Genomic DNA, 21323 nt, shown 5'->3' with positions numbered 1-21323 from the left:
GGGCAGATAATTAAGGAGTCCGATCCCACTTCTCTCCTTTCCTGCCCTGGAATAAACACATAGGAGCCCAGGCGTTCACCACAGACGGCATGTGTATTGCAGCAGCGCCATTCGATTCATTTGACGTGGAAAAAGGAAAAAGCCAACTCATGTGCGAATTAGATTAACAGGATTGACACACGGCTCTTTGCTGATTGTTCTCTAATTATTTCCCTGTTTTCACGCTGGAGAGAAAGGAAAGAAAATATTAAAATATGTCTAGTGACTTGGAATATGTGTTTCTAGAAAGGTGTAAAGGTCGTTTATTGTGGTGTTCGAAGTTACAACTTGAGTTTGTGTTTTCTCCACATTTGTTCATTTGTAAAAAAAAATAACTAATGATAACAATAAATTAAAAATGGCTGAAAAAAGCCCACAATGTATTTTTAATTGTCTCTTTCTCACCATAAAATATTTCTAAAACATGTCTGTTCTTGTAGTCAGTCACTCAGCTATATGTTGTGTTACGCACCATTTATTTTTATTTTCTTGTAATTGTTTCGTCTTCGAATATAGTTTGAGTGAGAAATGTCGACGGCAGCGCAGAGGAAGTTTGGAGTTCTATTATTTTTAAATCTCTGCCTTCCTGCCTCTAAAACAAGTCACTCAACCCGTCGGGCTAAAATAGCTGCAGAGCGTCTTTCCTGAAGATCAGCCCGGCTGACAAAGGAATCACGAACACACACACACACACACACACACACACACACACACACACACACACACACACACACACACACACACACACACACACACATTTAACTGAATCTTTGAGCGACACTTGCAAATATAGGAAAGCAGTTTGGATACACGTTAACTATTGTTAAACCTGCTAATTTATTCCAAATCAACGCAAAACGTTTGCGAAGCTCAACGTTTTTATTGAAAATAAATTCAAATTAACTTGAGCAAAAATAATGATTTAAAAAGTATCAAATTAGCCATTTGATACTTTATTTTTATTTCTTTTATGTCTGTGTTTTATCAAGCAAAGGTAAACGGTTCTTTTTAATTTGCACTACTCATTCAGGTTATAGTCCTCGCTGGGACAGAGGCACAGTATCCTACACAGGCCGCAAACCTTGTGTATTCAGCCGCATAGCGGAGCGGAGCAGAGCGGCTGGGCTGTCCGGGAGAGGAGGGGGATCTTATGTATGGTGTTGGACTGTGGCGATGCACGCTCTCAACTACAGACAGCTTCACGGACGGGTCACTGTTGACAGAGTCATAACTTGATAAGAGAGAGAAGAAAATAATCCAAAATAATGAGACCAGTGTCGTGCACATTAGTCTGTGACCCAAGTTTAATAATTCATTACATTATTCCAAAAACAATATTCATCCACCATGGCTTCACTTGCACCTGCTAGTCTACGGTCACAATTGGATTCAGTAGTTTACATCAAAGTGTTTCCAAATAAAGTGAAATCTGTGTATTTGCTGAGGTCATCTGTTATCGACAGTGTTGTAAGTTGGTTATATGCGCGCTGTTACGATGGACCCAGTGCGTGCTGTTACGATGGACCCAGTGCGTGCTGTTACGATGGACCCAGTGCGCGCAGTTTACGATGGACCCAGTGCGCGCAGTTTACGATGGACCCAGTGCGCGCTGTTAAGATGGGCCCAGTGTGCGCAGTTACGATGGACCCAGTGCATGCTGTTAGTTCCAGGGCGGAATACCGGTTCAACGGTTTTAATTTCCTGTACGATATGAATTTTTCACACACCGTCATACTGTTGCATAGCCGAAACAAAAGCTGGAACTCTTCAACAGGCAGCTAAATATATTGTTCGCCGTTAAGGGCGCCGCGGTCAGAGCTAGTTGCCTTAAGTGTATCGACAGGGACCCCTAGTCATGGTTATGACTTTATAACCTTTTAAACGCTAGCCCTCTTTTTAGGCCTCTGCTCGAAAATTTCATACCCATACCAAAAAGACTAGTTCTGTAACTACAAGGTTCTAATAATTTTGATGTTCTAATAACAGAAATACTTATGAGATTTGATCAGATGTGTAAATATCAGTGTATATGTTACTGGTTAATACTAAATGAAGATGGCACACAGCTAAATTTGAAAATGTTCAGGTTCGCCTGAAAAAAAAGCACTTTTATTGATATTTTGTTCTTGAAATGAGGGCCTGGCTAGCCTAAAAACTCTCCCAAATCATAACAGTAGTCATGTCAGTAGTCTCCAAAACAGTGACGTGCGGTGAGGTTCGTGGCTGGTGAGGCACTGATTTACAAATATATGAACCCAATATAGAGTAGCTTAAATCACCATTCAATTGGCAGCTTACACATTGACTACTGGTTGTTGTTTCATATCAGCATTCTTTACACACACATAGGTAAGGTACATATTTGATTCCACCGGGCGCATCTGCGACCTGCCCCACCGGGAGCGTTTCAGAAGCGGAGCGCTCGTGGGCGCCTCCCGCGAAAATCGCGAGATCCCGCGATAATCTGTGTAAGAACCACGGATTTATAAAGAGAACAATCACATAAAAGGTTACTTTACCTGTCCGACGTTGGATTGCTGTTGATTTGGTCATATTTCCCTGTTTTTTGAGAATTGTTAAAGCTTAGATATTTAATCTTCAATGTTTGCGGTCAAAGCAAAATATAAGAAGAAGAAGAGAAGTGCCTCCCCTCTGTGCTTTTTCACTGCGGTTTCTGTCAGATCAGCAAGACTAAATATGTTCTACACATACGTGAAATACATGACCTATTCTATGGAAAGAAAGGACGTATAATACAAGTGTCAACAAATATTACAGTGGTGACAAACAATGAGAAAGCAAAAGGCACGCGCTCAACCCAGTTTGTTAGGGATTGCGCAATCTGAGATGAGGCACAGCTCGTCGCTGCCTCACCTCGCGTGTCTCCTCTCTGTTTGAAGACGTGCAAATTCAGTGATTTCTATTATAAAAATGCTTAAAATCATACAGAAATTACATTTATAGCACAGATCAGTATATAAATATTTATTTTATTGTATCATTATTTGTTTTTTATTTTTTATGATGACAGGTGAGGCTCTGCCTCCCCTGACCGCACGTTCCAAAAAAAATGTGGTTTTCAGTACGAAGGGTCACGCGAGGTCAAGCCAAATTCTCATTTTGGAACCAGCTGTTGCAGCTGTTCCATTGTACTTTTATATACTGTATAACTATATATTTCACTTGTGTTATCACTAATAGTGTTCAATCTAACCTAATACAGCAGTTTGGCATCATCTTGAGAGCCAGAATCCTCTCTAAGGCTGTAAACCATGGATGATTCTCGTCTGAGCTCCAGTCTTCATGTGTGTGTTGGAACCTTAGCAAGCCTTATGATTGGTCAATTTTAGAAAATGACACCATTTTACACGCGTCAGAGTCTTATGAATGCGGTAGTGAAAGCCTGGTGTTGATTGACAGTCTTTAGCCAATACAAATTGGAAAAACGCCGCGCACCCCCGAGCCTAAAATACCATTCGCCAAAAGTCTGACCCCTTCCCCCCGGGTCCCACAAGTTAGGTTGACTCCTCTTTCACCAGGAAACAGAGGAGAGAGACACAGGACGTGCGTAGGAACAGTGTTTAGCCGGCAAACAGGGAATTATGGCGGTCTTTTCGCGATTCAACGTAAAGGTAAGGTCCTGCTTGGAATTATTTTCCGGTGAAGCGGTTTGTTGTTCTGCCGTTTGTTTGCTCACAGCTCTGTACTGGTTTTATGGAGAGAAATGATGAAGAAATCTCTGGATTCTGTATCGAATTCTCATGCTCTGCGATGTATTGCTCGGCCGTGTAGCAGTTAGCTGCTCGGCCGTGTAGCAGTTAGCTTTTTTGTTGGTAGCTTTCTCAGGAGTGGTAGTTTGCCGAGTCATGGCGACAAATACGTGATATTGTGGTACATCTTCTAGTTGCTTGTATTAGTTGTGTATAATTGTGTTTGGAGTGTGTAAAAAATGACTTGCATGGTAGTGTTGCCCAGATGTTGCTGATTAATCTGTTATATAGCATGTGTGTAGCATTCTTTATATTCATTTCTGAAAAGTGCATTCTACGACACTTCGCTAAACTGTCTCGCTGGAGGACCAAATGGTCCTCGGTCGGTAGCAGATTAACACAACAATTAATAACCCACAACTAACGCTCTTTAACAGGGCAAAACACCACAACAACCGTTTGTGACAAATAAACAATTTGTACATTTATAAAATCACACTGCCGAACGGCATGCTGGGTACAGCTTGCTCGATAGCCCGCTAGCATAACAGTCTGTTAACAGCTGGGAGAGGCTCCGTCGCTACAGTAACGTTACATTAAAGAACAGAACAGAGCGATGCAGGATGAACAAAGACAGACCGGAGATGCACCGATAGAGTCTGTGCCCAAGAGAGGAGTTGTGTCTGCTGTTTGGAAGTGTTTTGGTTTTAAGAAATCCGATGTTTTGAGTTTCTCGAGCTACTGCTGTTGCCGCTGGTGGTAACACAAGCAACTTACTTCATCACCTCAGCAGAAAACATGAGTTTGAATACAAAGAGTGTGATGACGGCCGTCGGATTGAAGGCCGTCAACCAGTAACGTTAGCACGAGTGAAATATATTGAAACCAAAGGGTCAGACATCGCTTGAAGAGGCATTTGCTCGAGGCACCGCATATGACAAGAAAAGCAAGCGGCAGAGCGACATTACGAACGCAATAACGATCCACCTCTGCAAGGACATGGTCCCACTACAGACAGTCGAGAAAGATTCAGAGCAATGATTAAAACACTGGATTCAAGGTATGTTACGATGGGCCCAGTGTGCACTGGGTCCAAAATAAGATATTCTTTTAATGTAATAATTTTTATAGTTTATATTATTTTGCTATCACTACTATTTACGGCATGGATGGATTGATTACATATTGTCTGGCGGGGCCTCGTTAGCTCCTATGAAAGTTGGTCAGTGGGGCAAGACGGTAAAATAGTTTGACTTCAGAGTATGAAATTGTGATGAAATGACCTGGATGGTCTCCATCGGAGTGACTTTAATGCAGTGAAAAGGAGAACGAGGCTGTGCCCGCTGAACTCACGGTCAGTTTGCATCTATCAAACTCTTTTCCTCACCAGACTTCACTTGCTTGAAACAAACCAGCAGCTGCACAACTCTCAAACTGGAAATCGTTAAAACAGGAGTTTTGTGATCTTGACCATATGATGAAAGTGAAAATGGACCAGGTCTGACGACTACTCATTTACAATGATTGTGTGAAGCGTTTGAATTAACGCCACGCACGTAGCACTTGAAGTTATTAGTGTCATTTTAAGTCTAGCCTAGTGAACATAGTAGTTCAGGAGGGTTTCCTCTTGACTCTCTCTCTCTCTCACACACACACAAGTGGAGGCATTCAATGGATTTATTGAACTGTTCAATCCCTTGACAATAGGGAGGAAATTACATGACAAATTCAAAATCCCACAACATAACAAAAAGTCATAATACCCACCTGAGGTCAGCCTGTCTCACTCTCTCACACACACACACACACACACACACACACACACACACACACACACACACACACACACACACACACACACACACACACACACACACACACACACACACACACACACACACACACACACACACACACACACACACGCTGACCTCAAACCTTAGCTTACCTGAACTTGTCCATCCTATACGAATCAAGACTTACCAAGTGTGGCGCCTTGCCAAGTTCATTTACTACAACAAAACTGGGACAGAACACTGACTGTGTGGCCGGGTGTTTTCCCACAGTTCACTGTTTTCCCAAAGAGTCTGATAAAACAAAACTCAAGTGTTTACCATTACTGTGACTTTTTGTTAACTTGGGGAGGAGTGGGAATCAGCACATCACAGCAAGGCTAATAAAATTACATCATACAGGAAATGTTCTCTCTCCTCCACCACCCCACAGGCCCCCTTATAGTAGACGAGACACACATCCTGTTGTAGGTTGGTGGTTCAGTCATGGGCAGCTTGGGAGTCCAGGCCGAGTTCACCTGCACTGCAGCGACTTCAAATCTAACACAAGCTTTACATTTCCTCTCAGCTAGACATGCTGCTGTCATTTAGAAAAAAAAAATATATACATGGCAGACAGAGCTGAAGCAGAAAGAAAAGTAGCTGTGGATTTACACGGTGAAAGAAAGTAATGGAGGTGGAAGACACAAACCTGTCAGCTGGACGGGAAGTTAACTGTGCTTTTATAGGCTGTGCTGGGATTTGTCACCACTGCGGCAGCCACTTTAATAACCTTTAAAAATAAAAAAAATGACAACAGGAAAACCACAGGCCAACTCCCAAGCCACACATGAGCTTTTACAGTAGACTGAACTAGACAAAGTCACACATACTCTTCTATATCAGGGACTGGTGTTCTATTGTAGTCTGCTGGCTGTGAAGACATGTAAGAAGAGCGCAGGCGCACAGTTGCTCAATGTTACACCAGAGTTAAGACTTTCGAGGAAAGGGACATGTTAAAGCATTCTACATCAAAAGTTTGAGTTCCCTAAAAATTAAAATTAAAATGAGGAGAAAAAAAAAGAAGCACAAACGGATGAGGGAGGATGGAAGGAGAGTCGGGTCCTTCAAGGGCGATGAGCTGCCTCCTCTTCAAGGCCGGGGGGGGGGGGGGGGGGAGCAAGTTCACACACCGGTCTGCACCCCGTTCCCCGGCCTTCCTTCAGCACTTCCAAAACGAAGCGAGCGTTCCTCAGAGGAGGAGTGGGGTGATTGATGGAGGAGGAGAGCTGGGGGGATGACATGTGGACCAGGGGGAGCAGTCTCATTCGGTGGCCTTCAGGGAGAAGGACAGCTTGGGCCTGGACTTGCCCTTGCCGAGGATGATTTTCTGCTCCTCTTTCTGCTGCTTTTGACGGTCCTGCTCCAGCTTCATGCGCTCCTCGTGAATCTTTCTCTGCTCCTCTACAATACGCAACTGCTCCTCAGCCTGTCAAAAGCAAAGCCAACATGCAGCAGAAACAATAAGGTCAGAACATCTCTCAACGTGTTTACACCCGGTAAGATCCAGCATCAGTGTCTCTTGTGTGTGCAGCTGTTTACTACAGGCCCCTGAATCAAATAAACACTGCTCTACAAATTAGTCAGACTTTAACTTATACAGCCAACAGGAAAGAAAAGCCACTGGATTGATAAGCATCAATTCAAAGCCACTCAATAGAAGTGGTTGTTGCCAAAGGACTATTAAGTTATTCAGTCATGTTGTGGTGAAAGCCTCAATCAGTGGAATCTATGCGACATTAAAAGCACATAAACCAGACATGACGCGTGTTGGCTTCTCTTACTGCACTTAGAAGTGAAATGATCTTATCAGTGGATGTGATCAGAACCCTTATGTTTCAACTAAAACATATTTGTGGATGTCAATATGATGTAACAGTTAAGTGACTCTAGGAAGAACAAACCCATATTTGTGGTGTTATACAAACTGAACTGGTTTTCAGGGTCTTTGACAACATTTAAGTGCTGAAGCATTACAAGAGGATAAATAGTGCGAATTAGTTGTATGTGATGAAGGCAGTGTGTAAAAACAATGAAATAGAGGCGTATGAATTTGACATAAGAGAGGGGGAAATGCATCACAAAAACGGGCAGAAAGCAGCAAAGTTCGTACCAGCTTGGCCTGAGCGTCGGCGATCTTGCGGTTATTCTCCTCTAGGATTTTCTCCAGCTCCTCCCGCTTCGATTTTTCTTCTTCCTAGACGGATGACACGGTTCCATGTTAGCGCACGAACAGGCTACAGCCACAAAGCACTTTATGTACATACGTACACACACTTGCCCTCTAATTGTCACACTAACACTCGCCACCAGCACACACACACACCTAACGCATTACACCACAGAGGAGTTTGTTCAGCCTCTCGCACATGACCCACTGTGTGGCATTCTTTGCAGTCATGCTGAATAGTTTTAAAAAGACAAACGGGGGCAAAAAGAATAAACAAAGCATAAGGAAACTGTGGGGGAAAATGGACCCACTCATATGTTTCCCTCCCTTTACTGCTGTTAATACCCTCCTAGAAACTATTTAAAGTTAAGCCACTTCTAGGGCACTCACTGAATGAATGTAAAAGACATTCAAATTTAAACATAAGTATTCAAAAAAGGGGGAAACCCACTCATCACACTCATAAATAGAAGACAGATATAGATGACAGAATTCAATCTAGAAGAAAATACAATTGCTGATTTTTATAATATCATAAGCAAGAGAAAAAAAGGATACAAATAAAGGAGGGAATAGTTTTGGCTCACCAATGCATGTATACCTACGCATTTTCCTTGCCTGTGTACCTACACAACTGGTGAAAGCATTCGGCATTAAACGGTTGAATATTTACTGTCTCGTCCGGACTGTGTGGCCCCTGCAGAGACAGAAGCGCTCCTGGGGTGGGGGGGTTCTGCCATACCGCGCCTGCAGCATTCCTCTTTATAACTGATCTCTGTACTGCTTAGCCTGCGCCTGCAGCCACAGCTCACACTCTTTTTTTTATCGGGTTTCTTTCCTTTCTTTACAGTGGCTCAGTCCCCACTGAGACGATAGCAGGGTGAAGGCGAATACAGTACAAAGTGGCATCTGTGTGCTCGAGGAGGGCCGGCCCACGGAACACTTACAGTACAGGACACAAGTCACGGTGAGCCGAAAGGCTGCAGGCCAGCTCAGGTCAAGTGATAGTTAGGAAGTTGGTGAGTTGTGTTTCCAAAAAAATAAAAACACAAAAATGTATTTACTAATAACAATATCAAACTTAGCAGCAACCCTATGGGAGAAGCAAGTCATGAGTACAAAACACAGAACATTTATTTTCTATGGAGAAAAGGTCTCTTTAACGGTGTAAAATAAGGAATACTAGAAAAAATAGATATTAAGAGATAAAAAGGTTAGACCAGAGATAGTTAACCTTGTCAAACAGGAAACAGGAAATGTAGTGGTCCGTCATTATGTATCCAACAGCAGATGCCGTCTAACAGAAGATTGTCAAAACAAGGATTGTTAAAAAGGTAAAGAAAACCTGTACAGGACAAACTGTCTGTCAATTAAAAAATATGTCAAACATTTCTACACATCAAAATCGATTTAAAATGTCAGAGCAACGGAGACAAGAAAGCTCCACTCATGTTTCAAAAGCCCATATAAGAGTTCTGAGATTCTAGGCTTCTAGCTGGATACTTAGAGATGGGCCTGGCTATTCTACCGGTTCCGTCAGACCCGTCGGACTGAGAGTAGGAGACTTGGAAAGAGAGGAGTAGTACAGACAGAGCCTTTGGCTGGAGAGGGGTGGCCCAATAAGTCCACAACGGTAAAGGGGGCATTGCTCACCCTATTAGTACCAAGCCACTGGCTGGTCTCTGTGCAGGACAGGGTCCTCTCGCACACAATACATTATTACTGGAGTATAAACAAACCCCCTCTTCAATATGAAGCTTGGGGGGGCACAGGGTTTGTCAGACAGTTGTCTACCTTTACGCTCTAAAACAAAAGGAGACAAAGAAACAAAGGGCCTTGTACTAACTTAAAGAAGCCTGGGAAGGGTCCTTTAAGAAGTGCAGAAAGACTGACAGGACTGAGCTTCTTATTCTAACTTAAACTAAAGCCTGGCTGACCAAAAGTTAGCTTTAGAAAGATAGTTCTCAGTTTTAGCCATTTGGCAAGTTGGGAAAAAGGCCATTGATGTACAGAGTGACTGTAAAACAGAAGTGCTTAAAAAAAGAGCTGTTTATTACATATTAACAAAGATGCTAGCAAATATGAAAAGTAAATGATCAAGCTGAACCAGGGAAAGAAATTATGAAAAACAATGACGTCAGTCAATTTATGTAACTCTGCCATGGCAAAACTCTCACTGGCAAGTTAGAAAATCCCCCTGGGACGGCAAAATGAATTGTGGCGGTATTCACATTCCACCTTTAAGTGTGTAACAGGCAACGGTCATCCTTAAAGCCTAAACTGCCACTTCAGTTCCAGCATGATTCCTGCTGTAAGAAACCCAAATTCCCTTAGTGCAAAACCTGTTTGGAGCCTGCATGAAAATAAAGGACAGATATTGTGGAGCCATGATTTCAGAAGTAGGAGATGTGACTGTGCACATGTTGTACAAAGTCCCATTTTTTTGATGAATTTGTAGCATTGATCCCCAGTGAGTAACATGCACTACAGTTCATGCACAGAGTTTCTCATCTCACATATTTCAAATAGTAAGACATTACCATATAAACCCTTACACTGAATTGAATACATGGTAATGCTTTGTTACCATTAAGTACTTTATTCCCCTGCAGGACAGCCACTTCCAGGCTCTGTATATACCCTCCCTGCTGTGAAAACTGTACCATGGCCAGATTACGTTGTAAAAAGTAAATTGGGAGGGGTGGAATGTGCCTCCACCTCCATTGTCCCCATGTGTCCCTTTGAGAGGCACCACTGAGAGCAGGTGGGGTCAGGGGTTAAAGGGTTTGGGAGGCTGTAGGACAAGGAGGGGTTGCGTTCCAAACGACCGAGCGTTACCTCTCTGGCCTTCTGCGTTGCCAACTCTGCCTGCCGTTGTCTCTCCAGCTCCTCCAGCAGCTGCCGCTCCATGATGCGCTTTGCCTCCTCGACGCGCCGCAGCACCTCCCGCTCGATCTCGTCCTTCCGCTTCTCCAGCTCCTCCTCCACCCTCTTGGCCACCAGCTCCTCCACTCGCCGTGCCGTCTCCTCCTCGATCAGCTTCTCCTCGATCTCTTGCTGCCGGCTTGAGGACAGGAAAAAAAGAAAAATGAATGGGAGGAGCAATGAGAGGCGACATAGAGATGGACGGTTTATAGGAAATGAAACCGATTTCTCATAAAGCTGATCTATTCTCATGCCAAAGCCACATACTGCACAACACTAGTCAAGGAACTCAACAGGTAGATGAGTTAACACCACAAATAGACAATACAGTAAAACTTTATCTGCAGCATTATGTCTTCCTGATGTAGCTCCATCAGTGACCTCTGTCACAGTCACACACGGTTTACAGTGAGTCTAGTGCAGTCTTTCCACTGGCTGGGTATAGCATGCTGAAACAGTGTTGTCTTCTGCTTTTCCACTGTGCTGTCACAGCAGGGACGACCACAGTAACATTGCGGCTTACTGTGGTCACTCATTGAATGCAAGAGCTCAAGGTTAAGATGCAGGAGAAGGGCCCGGGCCAGATTTGTCTCCACAGAGCCTGGAGCACGTTCGCCAATGCCGATGTGCTTCCTGTTCTAACTAAACCCAACTGGGAGGTGGCAAACAGCAACCTGACTATTCTGGGTGGAAAAGGTTGACTACCACAGCAGCAGTTGTGGAAAAAAAAGTTGTGAAAAACTCTAACCCGAGGCAGGTTTAGAGTGTATAGTGTTCAACTGGAAAAGTCTGGATGCTTTGATTCTGCTGTTGATTATTGTACAATAAAATAAATAGTAAATGGTGGTGAGCTCCAAAAACAAATAGTAATTACTATTGATACTCATTAGTGCAAGATGATATTGTTCCTGGAAAACCCTATGTGAAAAGAATTAATAAGCTAATAATACATAGTATACATTAAAGGAATTGGAATTTGTTCTGAGTATAAATGTTAAAAAGGAGATATGGTATAAGAAGATGCAGCCAGCGAACTGGATATGAAATGAAGAGGTGCTTATTGCATATTGGGAAAAGCATGTCATAAGTACACAGCACCTTTTACGTTGTATGTAAAACCACCAATGTTAGGGTCAAATCACAGATCGACTACATACAGAACAGCTACGTCCAGGTATTCACAATGTGTGGAAAATTGACTTACAATACCACCCAACTCCCCTGCAGGAATGAATGAAGTGGCATTGTGCAACACAGTGCTACGCAACTAAATGCAACTGTAGTGAAATAGGGGACACATTGTCCATCAACATTAACTTTGTTTGAGGCCCGAGCATCATTGATGTATACGCAGAGACCTGCGCTCTGTCCAGCGGTACGCAACGATGGAGCCAGGTCTCTGTGAACATGTAGGCTCAACAGTCACCAACCTCCTGTTGCTGGGTTAGCCTCTAGTCTTTCTTCATCCATCTTATTTTCATGCAAACAGACATCAGACAGTAGCAGGCTGGGTAGTGGAATAACCTCAGGTCCTAGCTGGGTTACCTCTCCTTTTAGTGGCTTTATGCAGATGGAAGTTACCTGTCCCGTCTACCTACTGTTCTTTAGTTTATTCACTCTTAACAGGAAGCTAATAAGAACTGGGAGTTGTGTTGTCACATCACTTGTGGCACAACTGTAAACATGCACCCTATCCTGCCTGGATCTGATTTCATTCTGTCAGCCCCTGGGAAACCAGAGACTCTACCCAGCTCAGGCCAAGTCCTTCCTTATCTCCCAGGTTTGTGTCGTGGTATTGACATTTGTATACCTAGTTAAGTGGCCCTGTGGCCAGTAAGCAGTAAAAAAAAAAGAGCCACTCAGGCGACCGTGTGTGTGTGTGTGTGTGTGTGTGTGTGTGTGTGTGTGTGTGTGTGTGTGTGTGTGTGTGTGTGTGTGTGTGTGTGTGTGTGTGTGTGTGTCTCTGGCTACCACACACACCTTCACAATAGCAGTTTCCCTGTCCAACAGATAGAATATAAACAGGTCATCATGCAGTATTTTAAAAGGAAATGTGGATGTCCAGTCAGTGCTGATGGTAAATGTAGTACATTGAAAAAATAAAGTGTGTGCTATATTGACCAAGAAAGCTGATCACTTCTCCTGCAGAACTGTGCTGGCTGTGCCTATATGTACCAGGATGCATTGCGCATGTCAGCTAACTTAATAAAATAAACTCACAAAATATCAATAAAGGATATATTCTTACACCTAAAGCAGAAGATACAACCTTACACATTCTGGATTAAAGCTTCTCTTTTACACTAAACTAAGACAACTCATCGTACAACACACTAAAATAAAACTCATCTAACACGACTTGGGTCTTTTCTACTGTTCCAACAATCAGCAACTCTGGTTTGGTGGAAATAAATCCTAATTCACAAAATGTAGAACATAGGCCGGCTCTACAGACTGGCTCAGTGGCAGAGCAGGGTCGTCCTTCAATCAGAGGATCGGAGGTTCGATCCCCGGCTCCTCTAGTCCATGTCCATGTGTCTTTGGGCAAAACACTTAACCCCAAATTGCTCCCGTAGCTGTGCCTACTGTGTGTGAATGTTGTATAACTGTTAGTTAGTCCTGATGAGCAGGTGCCACCTTGCATGGTAGCCCTGTCATCAGTGTATGAATGATGACATGTAGTGTTAAAGAGCTTTGAGTGGTCAGAAGACTAGAAAGGCGCTATACAAGTACAGTCCATCTACCATTTTATCTCGGTGACAGCATCCAACAAAAAGTGCCTTTCCTCAAAGGCTAACTGACTACTGTAAGCTAGGGCTGCACTGTATATTGTTGAAGCATCAACTTTGTGATGTGCGTCTGCTGGGATGCAACTTTGCCAGTCAGAGACGGCCACTTGGTTTGGGAGGATCCTCTTTGGCCCTCGCCAGGCACATTTCCACTGTGGCTGTAACTGGGACCGGCTCCAACCATGTGTTGTGGGTTCGACTTTTTTTGCTGTGTCATCACAATTCGTATCGATACAATCAATGTTTTTATGACTAAATTGTTTACAAGAGCACAACATTGTTTATCCAGCCTCTTAGATTTACTCTCAAAGTACACCAGATTGATGCATCCAACTTTAAAATGTACAAACATTTTTAAAATGTATGTATTTTTTATATATATATCCCATAAAATAATATTGCAATGACAGTTTGTTCCTAAAGTCTTGCAGCCCTACGAAAAGCATGCTTTCTTGCATGCATCTAACTATAAAGTCTGTCTGTCTGTCCCTCCCTCTCTGTAGCTCTTGCATAGCACAACAGCTAACTACCTAGCTAGCCCAACCATGTCTACCGGCATCCAAAAAGGAAGGTGGTGAAGTAGTGAAGCCCGCCTCTTGTTTTCTTTGATTGGCTGTCTGGACCGAGCACACTATTGAGAAGTGAAAAGTTGAGAACATTTTCACTTTCATGCCTATCTAACAAAAACCTCTAGAAATATGTGATGCACAGCGTGTACCATATGAAAAACAATCATTTTTAGAGTGACGGTCTTAGTGTGATTGGGGCCTTGGAGGGTAAAGGGTATATAATTGGATATTTAATCAGACAAGCACCCAAAACACCTTACGGGTTCAATGTATGGTAGGAGAGTTTTTTTCTGAGGATGTACATTACAAATGTTTGGTTTGTTCAATAAATGAATTACACAATTCTTAAACTGTCAAAGTTAAGTCTTAATATATAATCTATGACCAGTGATAGAGGCACTGGATGGCAAACTAAACAGCACCACCTTATTTCTTGCAATAAATGAAGGGCCAGGGGCCTTTCTTGGAATCTGCTGCACTGGAAATACATTCAGTGACAATAAGAGATAGAGAGACAAGCAGGGATGGTAACTGTTATGTTCTTGCTTTAAACAACAGCATACTAACGCCATCTTCCTTGTACAACTGTAAAGTTATAAATAATAATCCAAGTTTAATAATGATAACATACCAGCTATTTCAAATCCAAACGGCCTCATAATGGAAGTAAAACTGAAGGTACAACCCGGTTCTAAAGGTGACTGGCCCCGCGGTGCTCTGACAGGGAGAATCACCTTCGACGTACAGCCAAGGACCTGTAGAGTAGTGCTGACGTTAGCACGCTGTCGCGGCTAGCTTGTTAGTGTCATGGGCTAACGCTATCTACACAACTGAATGCAGCTAGCCTAGCATTTAGCTTAGCATATATTGCGGTTCAATACAGGCAACGTTATGCAACATTGTAACACTAAGTCCCAAGGCGTTTAATAAAATACACTTACATCTTCCTTTGTCTTTCCATTTCTGCCCTTCTTTCCTCCTCTTCCTTCCTCTGCTTCTCGTCCAAAGCGTTTCTCTTGCTCAGAGTCCTGCCGAAGATGTCGAGGCGCTCAGGCGGCGAGGCTGCTCTTTCTCTGCGGGACGAGGCTGTGGTGGACCGAGAACGAGAACGAGATTCTCTGCGACGGTTCCTTTTCGATTCTCGGGACTTGGACCGCTTCTTGGACCTCTCCCTGTCTTTGGACCGCGACCGGCTCCGTTTCTTGCTGTGCTTGCTGCTTTTGGAGTGTTTAGATCGGGACGAGCTGCGGCTCCGAGATCGGCCCATGTTGCCCACCTCCACTAGCGTTAGTAGAGCGCGTACACCAAACTACTGTGTCTTATGTCTGATATGTGGGCAGTATCTGGAACTCCGTTCCACCCGCAACTCTGTAAATGTATTATTTACAATAACTGACCAAGAGGAATTTCTTCAACGATTCTGTTTTGGAGAAATTATCATTCAAAACGGGTTGTTATTTTGCCCTGCTAACGCTCTAAAAAGAAAGATGGCGGTTTGTCGAATTAGTAGTTTCCCACAAGGCACCGCGTGTTTCGGTATTTCCCGGAGGTCTTCGGGATTGCCCAGTCAAATCAACGCATACGGTCCTCAAACGTGACTTACACGTAGACCGCGAAGACTGGGTCCCCCGAAGGATGCAGACCCTGAATTGGGACATAGCTACATACTGTCTCAGTTTGGATCAATCCTTGATACAATGTCCGCATATTAGTGTGACTTAAAAAAATGTCTGGCAGGCCTGATCGCTTTACTGTTGCATCCTCTCCATAATTATACTGATAGCATGGTTGGCAAGTTCGTTTTTTATATAAGGCTAAAATAATGTTACACTCTATATAAGCTGTAAAGAATATATTAAAATTCCAAAATCATATCCAGTTTATACTGTGTATCTTCTATGGATTCCATTGACACCAAAAAGAAGAGATAACGATTTATAGGAAAAAGTAATATCCCATCATAAAATACACCTGAGAGAAAATAAAAAGCTCAGTCGCTAAAATGCTGAGTACATAAGAAGAGTAAATTGTAACGGTTGATTGCATACATTGCTCTGCTGCCTTTTTTTAATTGCAAGCAGGCCAAAACCAAACTGAATTCAATTTGTGTCCCTATTTGACCTACATTTAACTTTGCCTGTGTCCATTTTTAAATGCTGTTCTCATGCACTATCAGCGGCTAAAATTATGCTTTTATCAGAGCTATGTAAATATAGCAACAAGAACATCAGATAACCAACCGACAGACAGAAAGAGGGAGAGAAAAAACACAACTTGACAACGACACAGTCCTGCACTAAAAGATTGCCATCCCACTCTAGCAAAATGAGGCCATTGTGATAACTCTCCCCGGGGTGCTGAGCTCGAAATAAACTGCCATTACTATATTTAAAAGCACATAACTCAAAAGACCAGTGAATCAGCCTTAAAAAAAGGTCACAGCACTAAAGCTGAGACTGAAAGTGTTTTAACTTCAGAAGGACTTGTTTGTCATTTAGTTTTTTTCTAATTACCTGCAGCTTTCAGCATCTCCGAATCTAATTTTAGTAAAAGAAATAATTCGTTCACATGGAGTCACGCTGTGTGCAGCTTCGATTGTAGATCAAGAAAACTTTTAGTTCTTGTAAATTGATAGCAGTTGTCAGATGCGTCACTTTCATACCCACACAGATGAAAAAGAGTATTTGTGTTGAGTAACTGCGCATTCATATACAAGCCTGTATTGTCAAATGGAGTGTGAGCACCACAGCCACAGAAATACAAATTTCCTCAGAATTAAAGCAAAGAGAGAAATTACATGATTTTAGTGCCAGAATTTTAGGGCAAATCTTGGTTCATCCATCTAGGAATAGCTTCCCCTGCCTGCCTTCCCTTCCCCTCTTTCTTATTCCTATGCTCAGAGCCAAAGAATACATTTTCTGTAATTTGTGGTTGTGATTTATTTTAATGATCCACAAATTCTGTTCCCACAGATGAGAGGAATCGGCATTAAATCGCAAGAGATGTCTTGTTTCTCACTAGTGTAACGGGAAGGAAGAGGTGCTTAAAGCTCCTTTTGATGAATAATAGAAAATGTTTCATGGAGGTGGAGAAGAAAAGAGTTCCAGTGCAGCTCCAGTGGGAGACAAAAAAAGACACCAATTTGGAGAAGCCGTGTAAATGAAAGAATTTGCAGTTTGTCTGCTTTGCTCATGGGTGGTTTGGGATGAATGTCGAAGGAGAGACATTAACATGAGAGTGGCGAAGATAGAGTAGTTAAAATAGCAAAATAGCAGGTTTCGTGTTTCTCTAATCCGCATATGCATGTAGTAGTAATCTCAGGAGAAACAATTTGGATATGCCATTTATAATCACGTCAGTCAAGGCTGAAATGTGTTACAGGAGCACCAGCCGTTACTTTGTTGGGAGATGTTTTAGCCCAAATGATTATTGACTAAGTCACATGTCTCATTTATTGGTATCATAATCAGAGTCAGTTTAGCTGTGATAATCTGAAACACCGAATAAAATGTATGAATAATTCCACCTGCATTAATGAAGAGTCTCTGCCTGTTCAACAGCGCTGTTACCTTTTCAAAAAAGTCAAGTCTGAATAAAAGGGATCTAAAGCCTTTGATTTTTAAAAGGCGAGACCAAGTCCCCAGGAAGAAGAGTGCCAGGCTTTGGAACACATTTTATGTGGCCAAACAGTGGTATTGCAATTTCCGGGTCCGTGGGCTTATATTGGGAAAGATATGTTTGTTACTCAGCAGATACTTATTTGGAGGCAAATCAACTTCCCTCGAACACATGTTAGCCTTTAACATTAGGTCCTAAAAGCTGTAAAATGCACTAACAGCTATTTCCCTTTCTCCTTTCATGTAAATAAGCCTGAGAACAAGGCTAGACTGAGAACAAGGAGGCGTGGTTAAAGAAACACTAGTACGCTTGCCCTATGAACCCATGGATATGTATGATCGCCAGAAGATCCAGGTAATTTCATACTCTGAAGTCAAATTTATTTTTGCTTCATGCTCCACTGAGCAAGTTTCATATGAATGAATTGGGCGCAGCCTCCAATTCTGTATTCCGGCGACTGTGGCTCAGGGTCGTCTTTCAATCAGAAGATCAGCGGTTTGATCTACGGCTCTGCTAGTCCAAGTCGATGTGTCCTTGAGCAAGACACTTAACCCCATATTACTCCCGTAGCTGTGACTATGGTGTGTAAATGTTGTATGAATATTAGTTCAATTCAATTTATTTTGTGTAGCCCAAAATCACAGATTTTCCTCAGAGGGCTTTACAATCTGTACACATACGACATCCTCTGTCCCGGGACCCTCACATCAGAACAGGAAAAACTCCCCCAAAAAACCTTTAATGGGGAAAAAAGAGGGAGAGACCTTAGAGAGAGCAACAGAGAAGGGATCCCTCTATCAGGATGGACAGAAGTGTGATAGGTGTCATGTGTCCAGAATGAACAACATAACAGAGTTACAACACATTCAATGCATATGACAGAACCACGGCAGGAGGTAAGACCAGGGTCCAGGTATAACCAGGATCCATGGAAACCTGTGAGGTGAGAAAGCACAGAGACTCTGGTGAAGAAGCAAAGTCAGTAATGTGCGCTAATGGTGTCGGTAATATAAATAGTAATGTGAGTAATAATATTAATGATATTAGCAGTGGATGTCAGCAGGGCCATGGCAGGAGGAAGGACCAGGGTCCAGATATAACCACATTCCATGGAAACCTGTAAGGAGAGAAAGCACAAAGACTCCGGGGAAGAAGCAGTTAGTCCTGATGTGCAGGTGGCACCTTGCATGGTAGACCCTCTCATCCATGTATGAATGGGTGTGAATGGGCGCTAGGGGTGGGAATCACCAGAAATCCTGCGATACGATATTATCACGATACTTAGGTCATGATACGATATTGTCACGATACTTAGGTCACGATACGATATTATCACAATACTGCGATAATATCACGATACTGTGATATGCTGAGTATTGCGATAACATATATTGCGATTTATTACTTTTTTCAACCGCAAATAATGTCCCCAAAGGAAAACTGTGTCAACATGTTTTATCTAATAAGATAAAGTTTTCAGTCTGTTCATCTCACTTCAATCATTTTCATTTCAGCAAAATAGGATTGTAAAGCAGACAGACTGACCAACACTGTCATAAATGTTGCATGCACCTGACAAACTGAACTGTTTGTATTACATTCTACATCGTCCAACTTAACTGAATGCAAACGTGTCTATAACTTATATAAGTACGATATAAGAGTTATATAACTCAGTATAACTTGCGATGCGTGGACATCGAGGGCAGAGAGCCAGTTATGCGCTGCACTCTCCCCATGAGCCTGGCTGCTGTTGGCAGATGTAACGCCCGTTGTGAGGCCAGATTGAGCGTGTGAGCGAAACACTTCACATGCAGGAATCCCACTAACTGAACAGCAACGCCCACGTTAGAACCCCTAATGGGCGCCACACAAGTAAAGTCCATATACCATTACCATGTATTCAGTTCTCTTTATACATCCATGGGCAAGACACCCCCATAACATGTCTTCTACCAGACTAGTGGAACAAATGTAGATGTTATATTTTCTACACTTTGTGGATTTGCATCTTCATTTTAAAAAAAAATCTTTTCCTAAATTCAACAAAAGTTAGCATTAGATAGTGCCTTATTTACATATTTAAACATAACATTTCAGAAAAACTTGTGATACAAAAAAGAATCATCTTCATGTAAGTAATAAAAGGGGAATTTTCAAGGTGATATATATAAGTTAATCGTGTACCCTATTCACCTGTAATGTCTGGCAAAATACTGTATATGGAATTATACAATACATATTTTAAAAGTCATATCTTTTCAAAATTAGTTTTTATCTTATCTCCACTTCAGTAGCATTCACCAAACTTTCCAGTTTAATTCCAATCTATATTCTGAAGGTCTTTTGACAGGAGTTTGTAAGCATATTCCTCAAAACATGCTACAAATTGATTATTTTTATGCCTGTTGACAGTATATTCTCATGTTAAGTGATACGAGATATCCAAATCTCCCTCTGTTAAAACCTTTGATTCTAAGACCATGTCCACACTACTCTGTTTCCATTTGAAAACTAGTGCTGGGCAACGATTAATCACATTGTTATGCGCAAAGTTCAATAAAGAATTCAAAAGTAGTGTATTGTGCACTTTTATTTTAAAAGTACTGCTATATGAACAAAAGTGCAAAAACATTTGGTTTGCAAACACTTTAAACAAATAAGGTTCTTTTTAACAGCAGTATTCCCTTTACACAGTAGCAGTTAAAATACAGTTATGATTCTGATAATAGATATTCAGCCGGTGTTCACAACGTTATCTTCATGTGTGTAATAGATACAATTTGAAATATACACCTTGAAGACTGCAAACCTGTCTACCACATGTTTTGTTTATGTTTGTTAAATTCTCAGTAGCAATAACTAAATGATATGCTTACTATACATATTCCAAACAAAAACACTTTAAAAACTAAAAAAAAATAATTTAAATGAAACATTTCTCTTTTGCTTTTTTGGTATTTGGTCAGACACATATGCAATGCTGAGTACTGTGTAATATGTGTGGTATTTGTTTTGTACGTTGGTACATAGAGGGTGATAAGAAGCTGTACATGGTGGGACTTAGGACCCAGGGGAATGTAGGTGAAGCATGGCACCTGTAGTCTGTACCATGGCAGTAACGTGCATGTGGAAGTTATGCTAATAAAGAGTTGCATTTAAGAGCAGTTTGTTCTCACGTGCTTTTATGTTTATACATTTGATTTATTTTGATATTGTCACGTTTGATCCTGTAACGAGACGATCGTGCGCACGTGTGTGTGTGAGACAGGAGGGACCGACGGTGACGGAGTGAAGGGGAGTTCTGGACCGGGCATGTTCACCCGGGGGGGGGGGGGGCAGCAGAAGGAAGAGAAGGAAATGATGCCACACACTGTTCACCGCTTGCTGCCCGGTTCTTGCGTTAAAAATATCCGCTTAATTGTTGATAAAATAATTGTCTGCGTTAATTAATTAATGCGTTAACGCGATAATAACGCGTTAACTTGCCCAGCCCTATTGAAAACACATATCTTTTGCTACGTTCACACTAGGCCGGAGTTTTAGAACATCGAAAATTAATACGTTTGAAAACGCTCCCGCGGACGGATATGTTTGAAAACTCCGTGGTTACCTCGTAGTGTGAACGCCGTAAACGCATACGTTTGGAAACGATGACGCCCACACCCCCG

The 21323-nt window shown here is 42.2% G+C and overlaps 1 protein-coding gene across 1 annotated transcript; it reads right to left on the bottom strand.

Moving 5' to 3' along the window:
- Positions 1 to 5412: 5412 nt before the first annotated feature.
- Positions 5413 to 15532, bottom strand: arglu1a (arginine and glutamate rich 1a). Its single transcript, XM_079170056.1, has 4 exons — positions 14976 to 15532; positions 10590 to 10815; positions 7695 to 7778; positions 5413 to 7010 (listed from the first exon to the last, which is right to left on the bottom strand). Exons 1-4 carry the CDS (start codon positions 15299 to 15301, stop codon positions 6846 to 6848), a joined length of 801 nt encoding a protein of 266 aa, XP_079026182.1. The 5' UTR covers positions 15302 to 15532; the 3' UTR covers positions 5413 to 6845.
- Between the last annotated feature and the right edge of the window lie 5791 nt (positions 15533 to 21323).

This window comes from Pholis gunnellus (assembly GCF_910591455.1).
Source record: "Pholis gunnellus genome assembly, chromosome: 12".
Lineage (NCBI taxonomy): Eukaryota > Metazoa > Chordata > Actinopteri > Perciformes > Pholidae > Pholis > Pholis gunnellus.
This window is presented reverse-complemented; position numbering and strand designations above follow the sequence as displayed.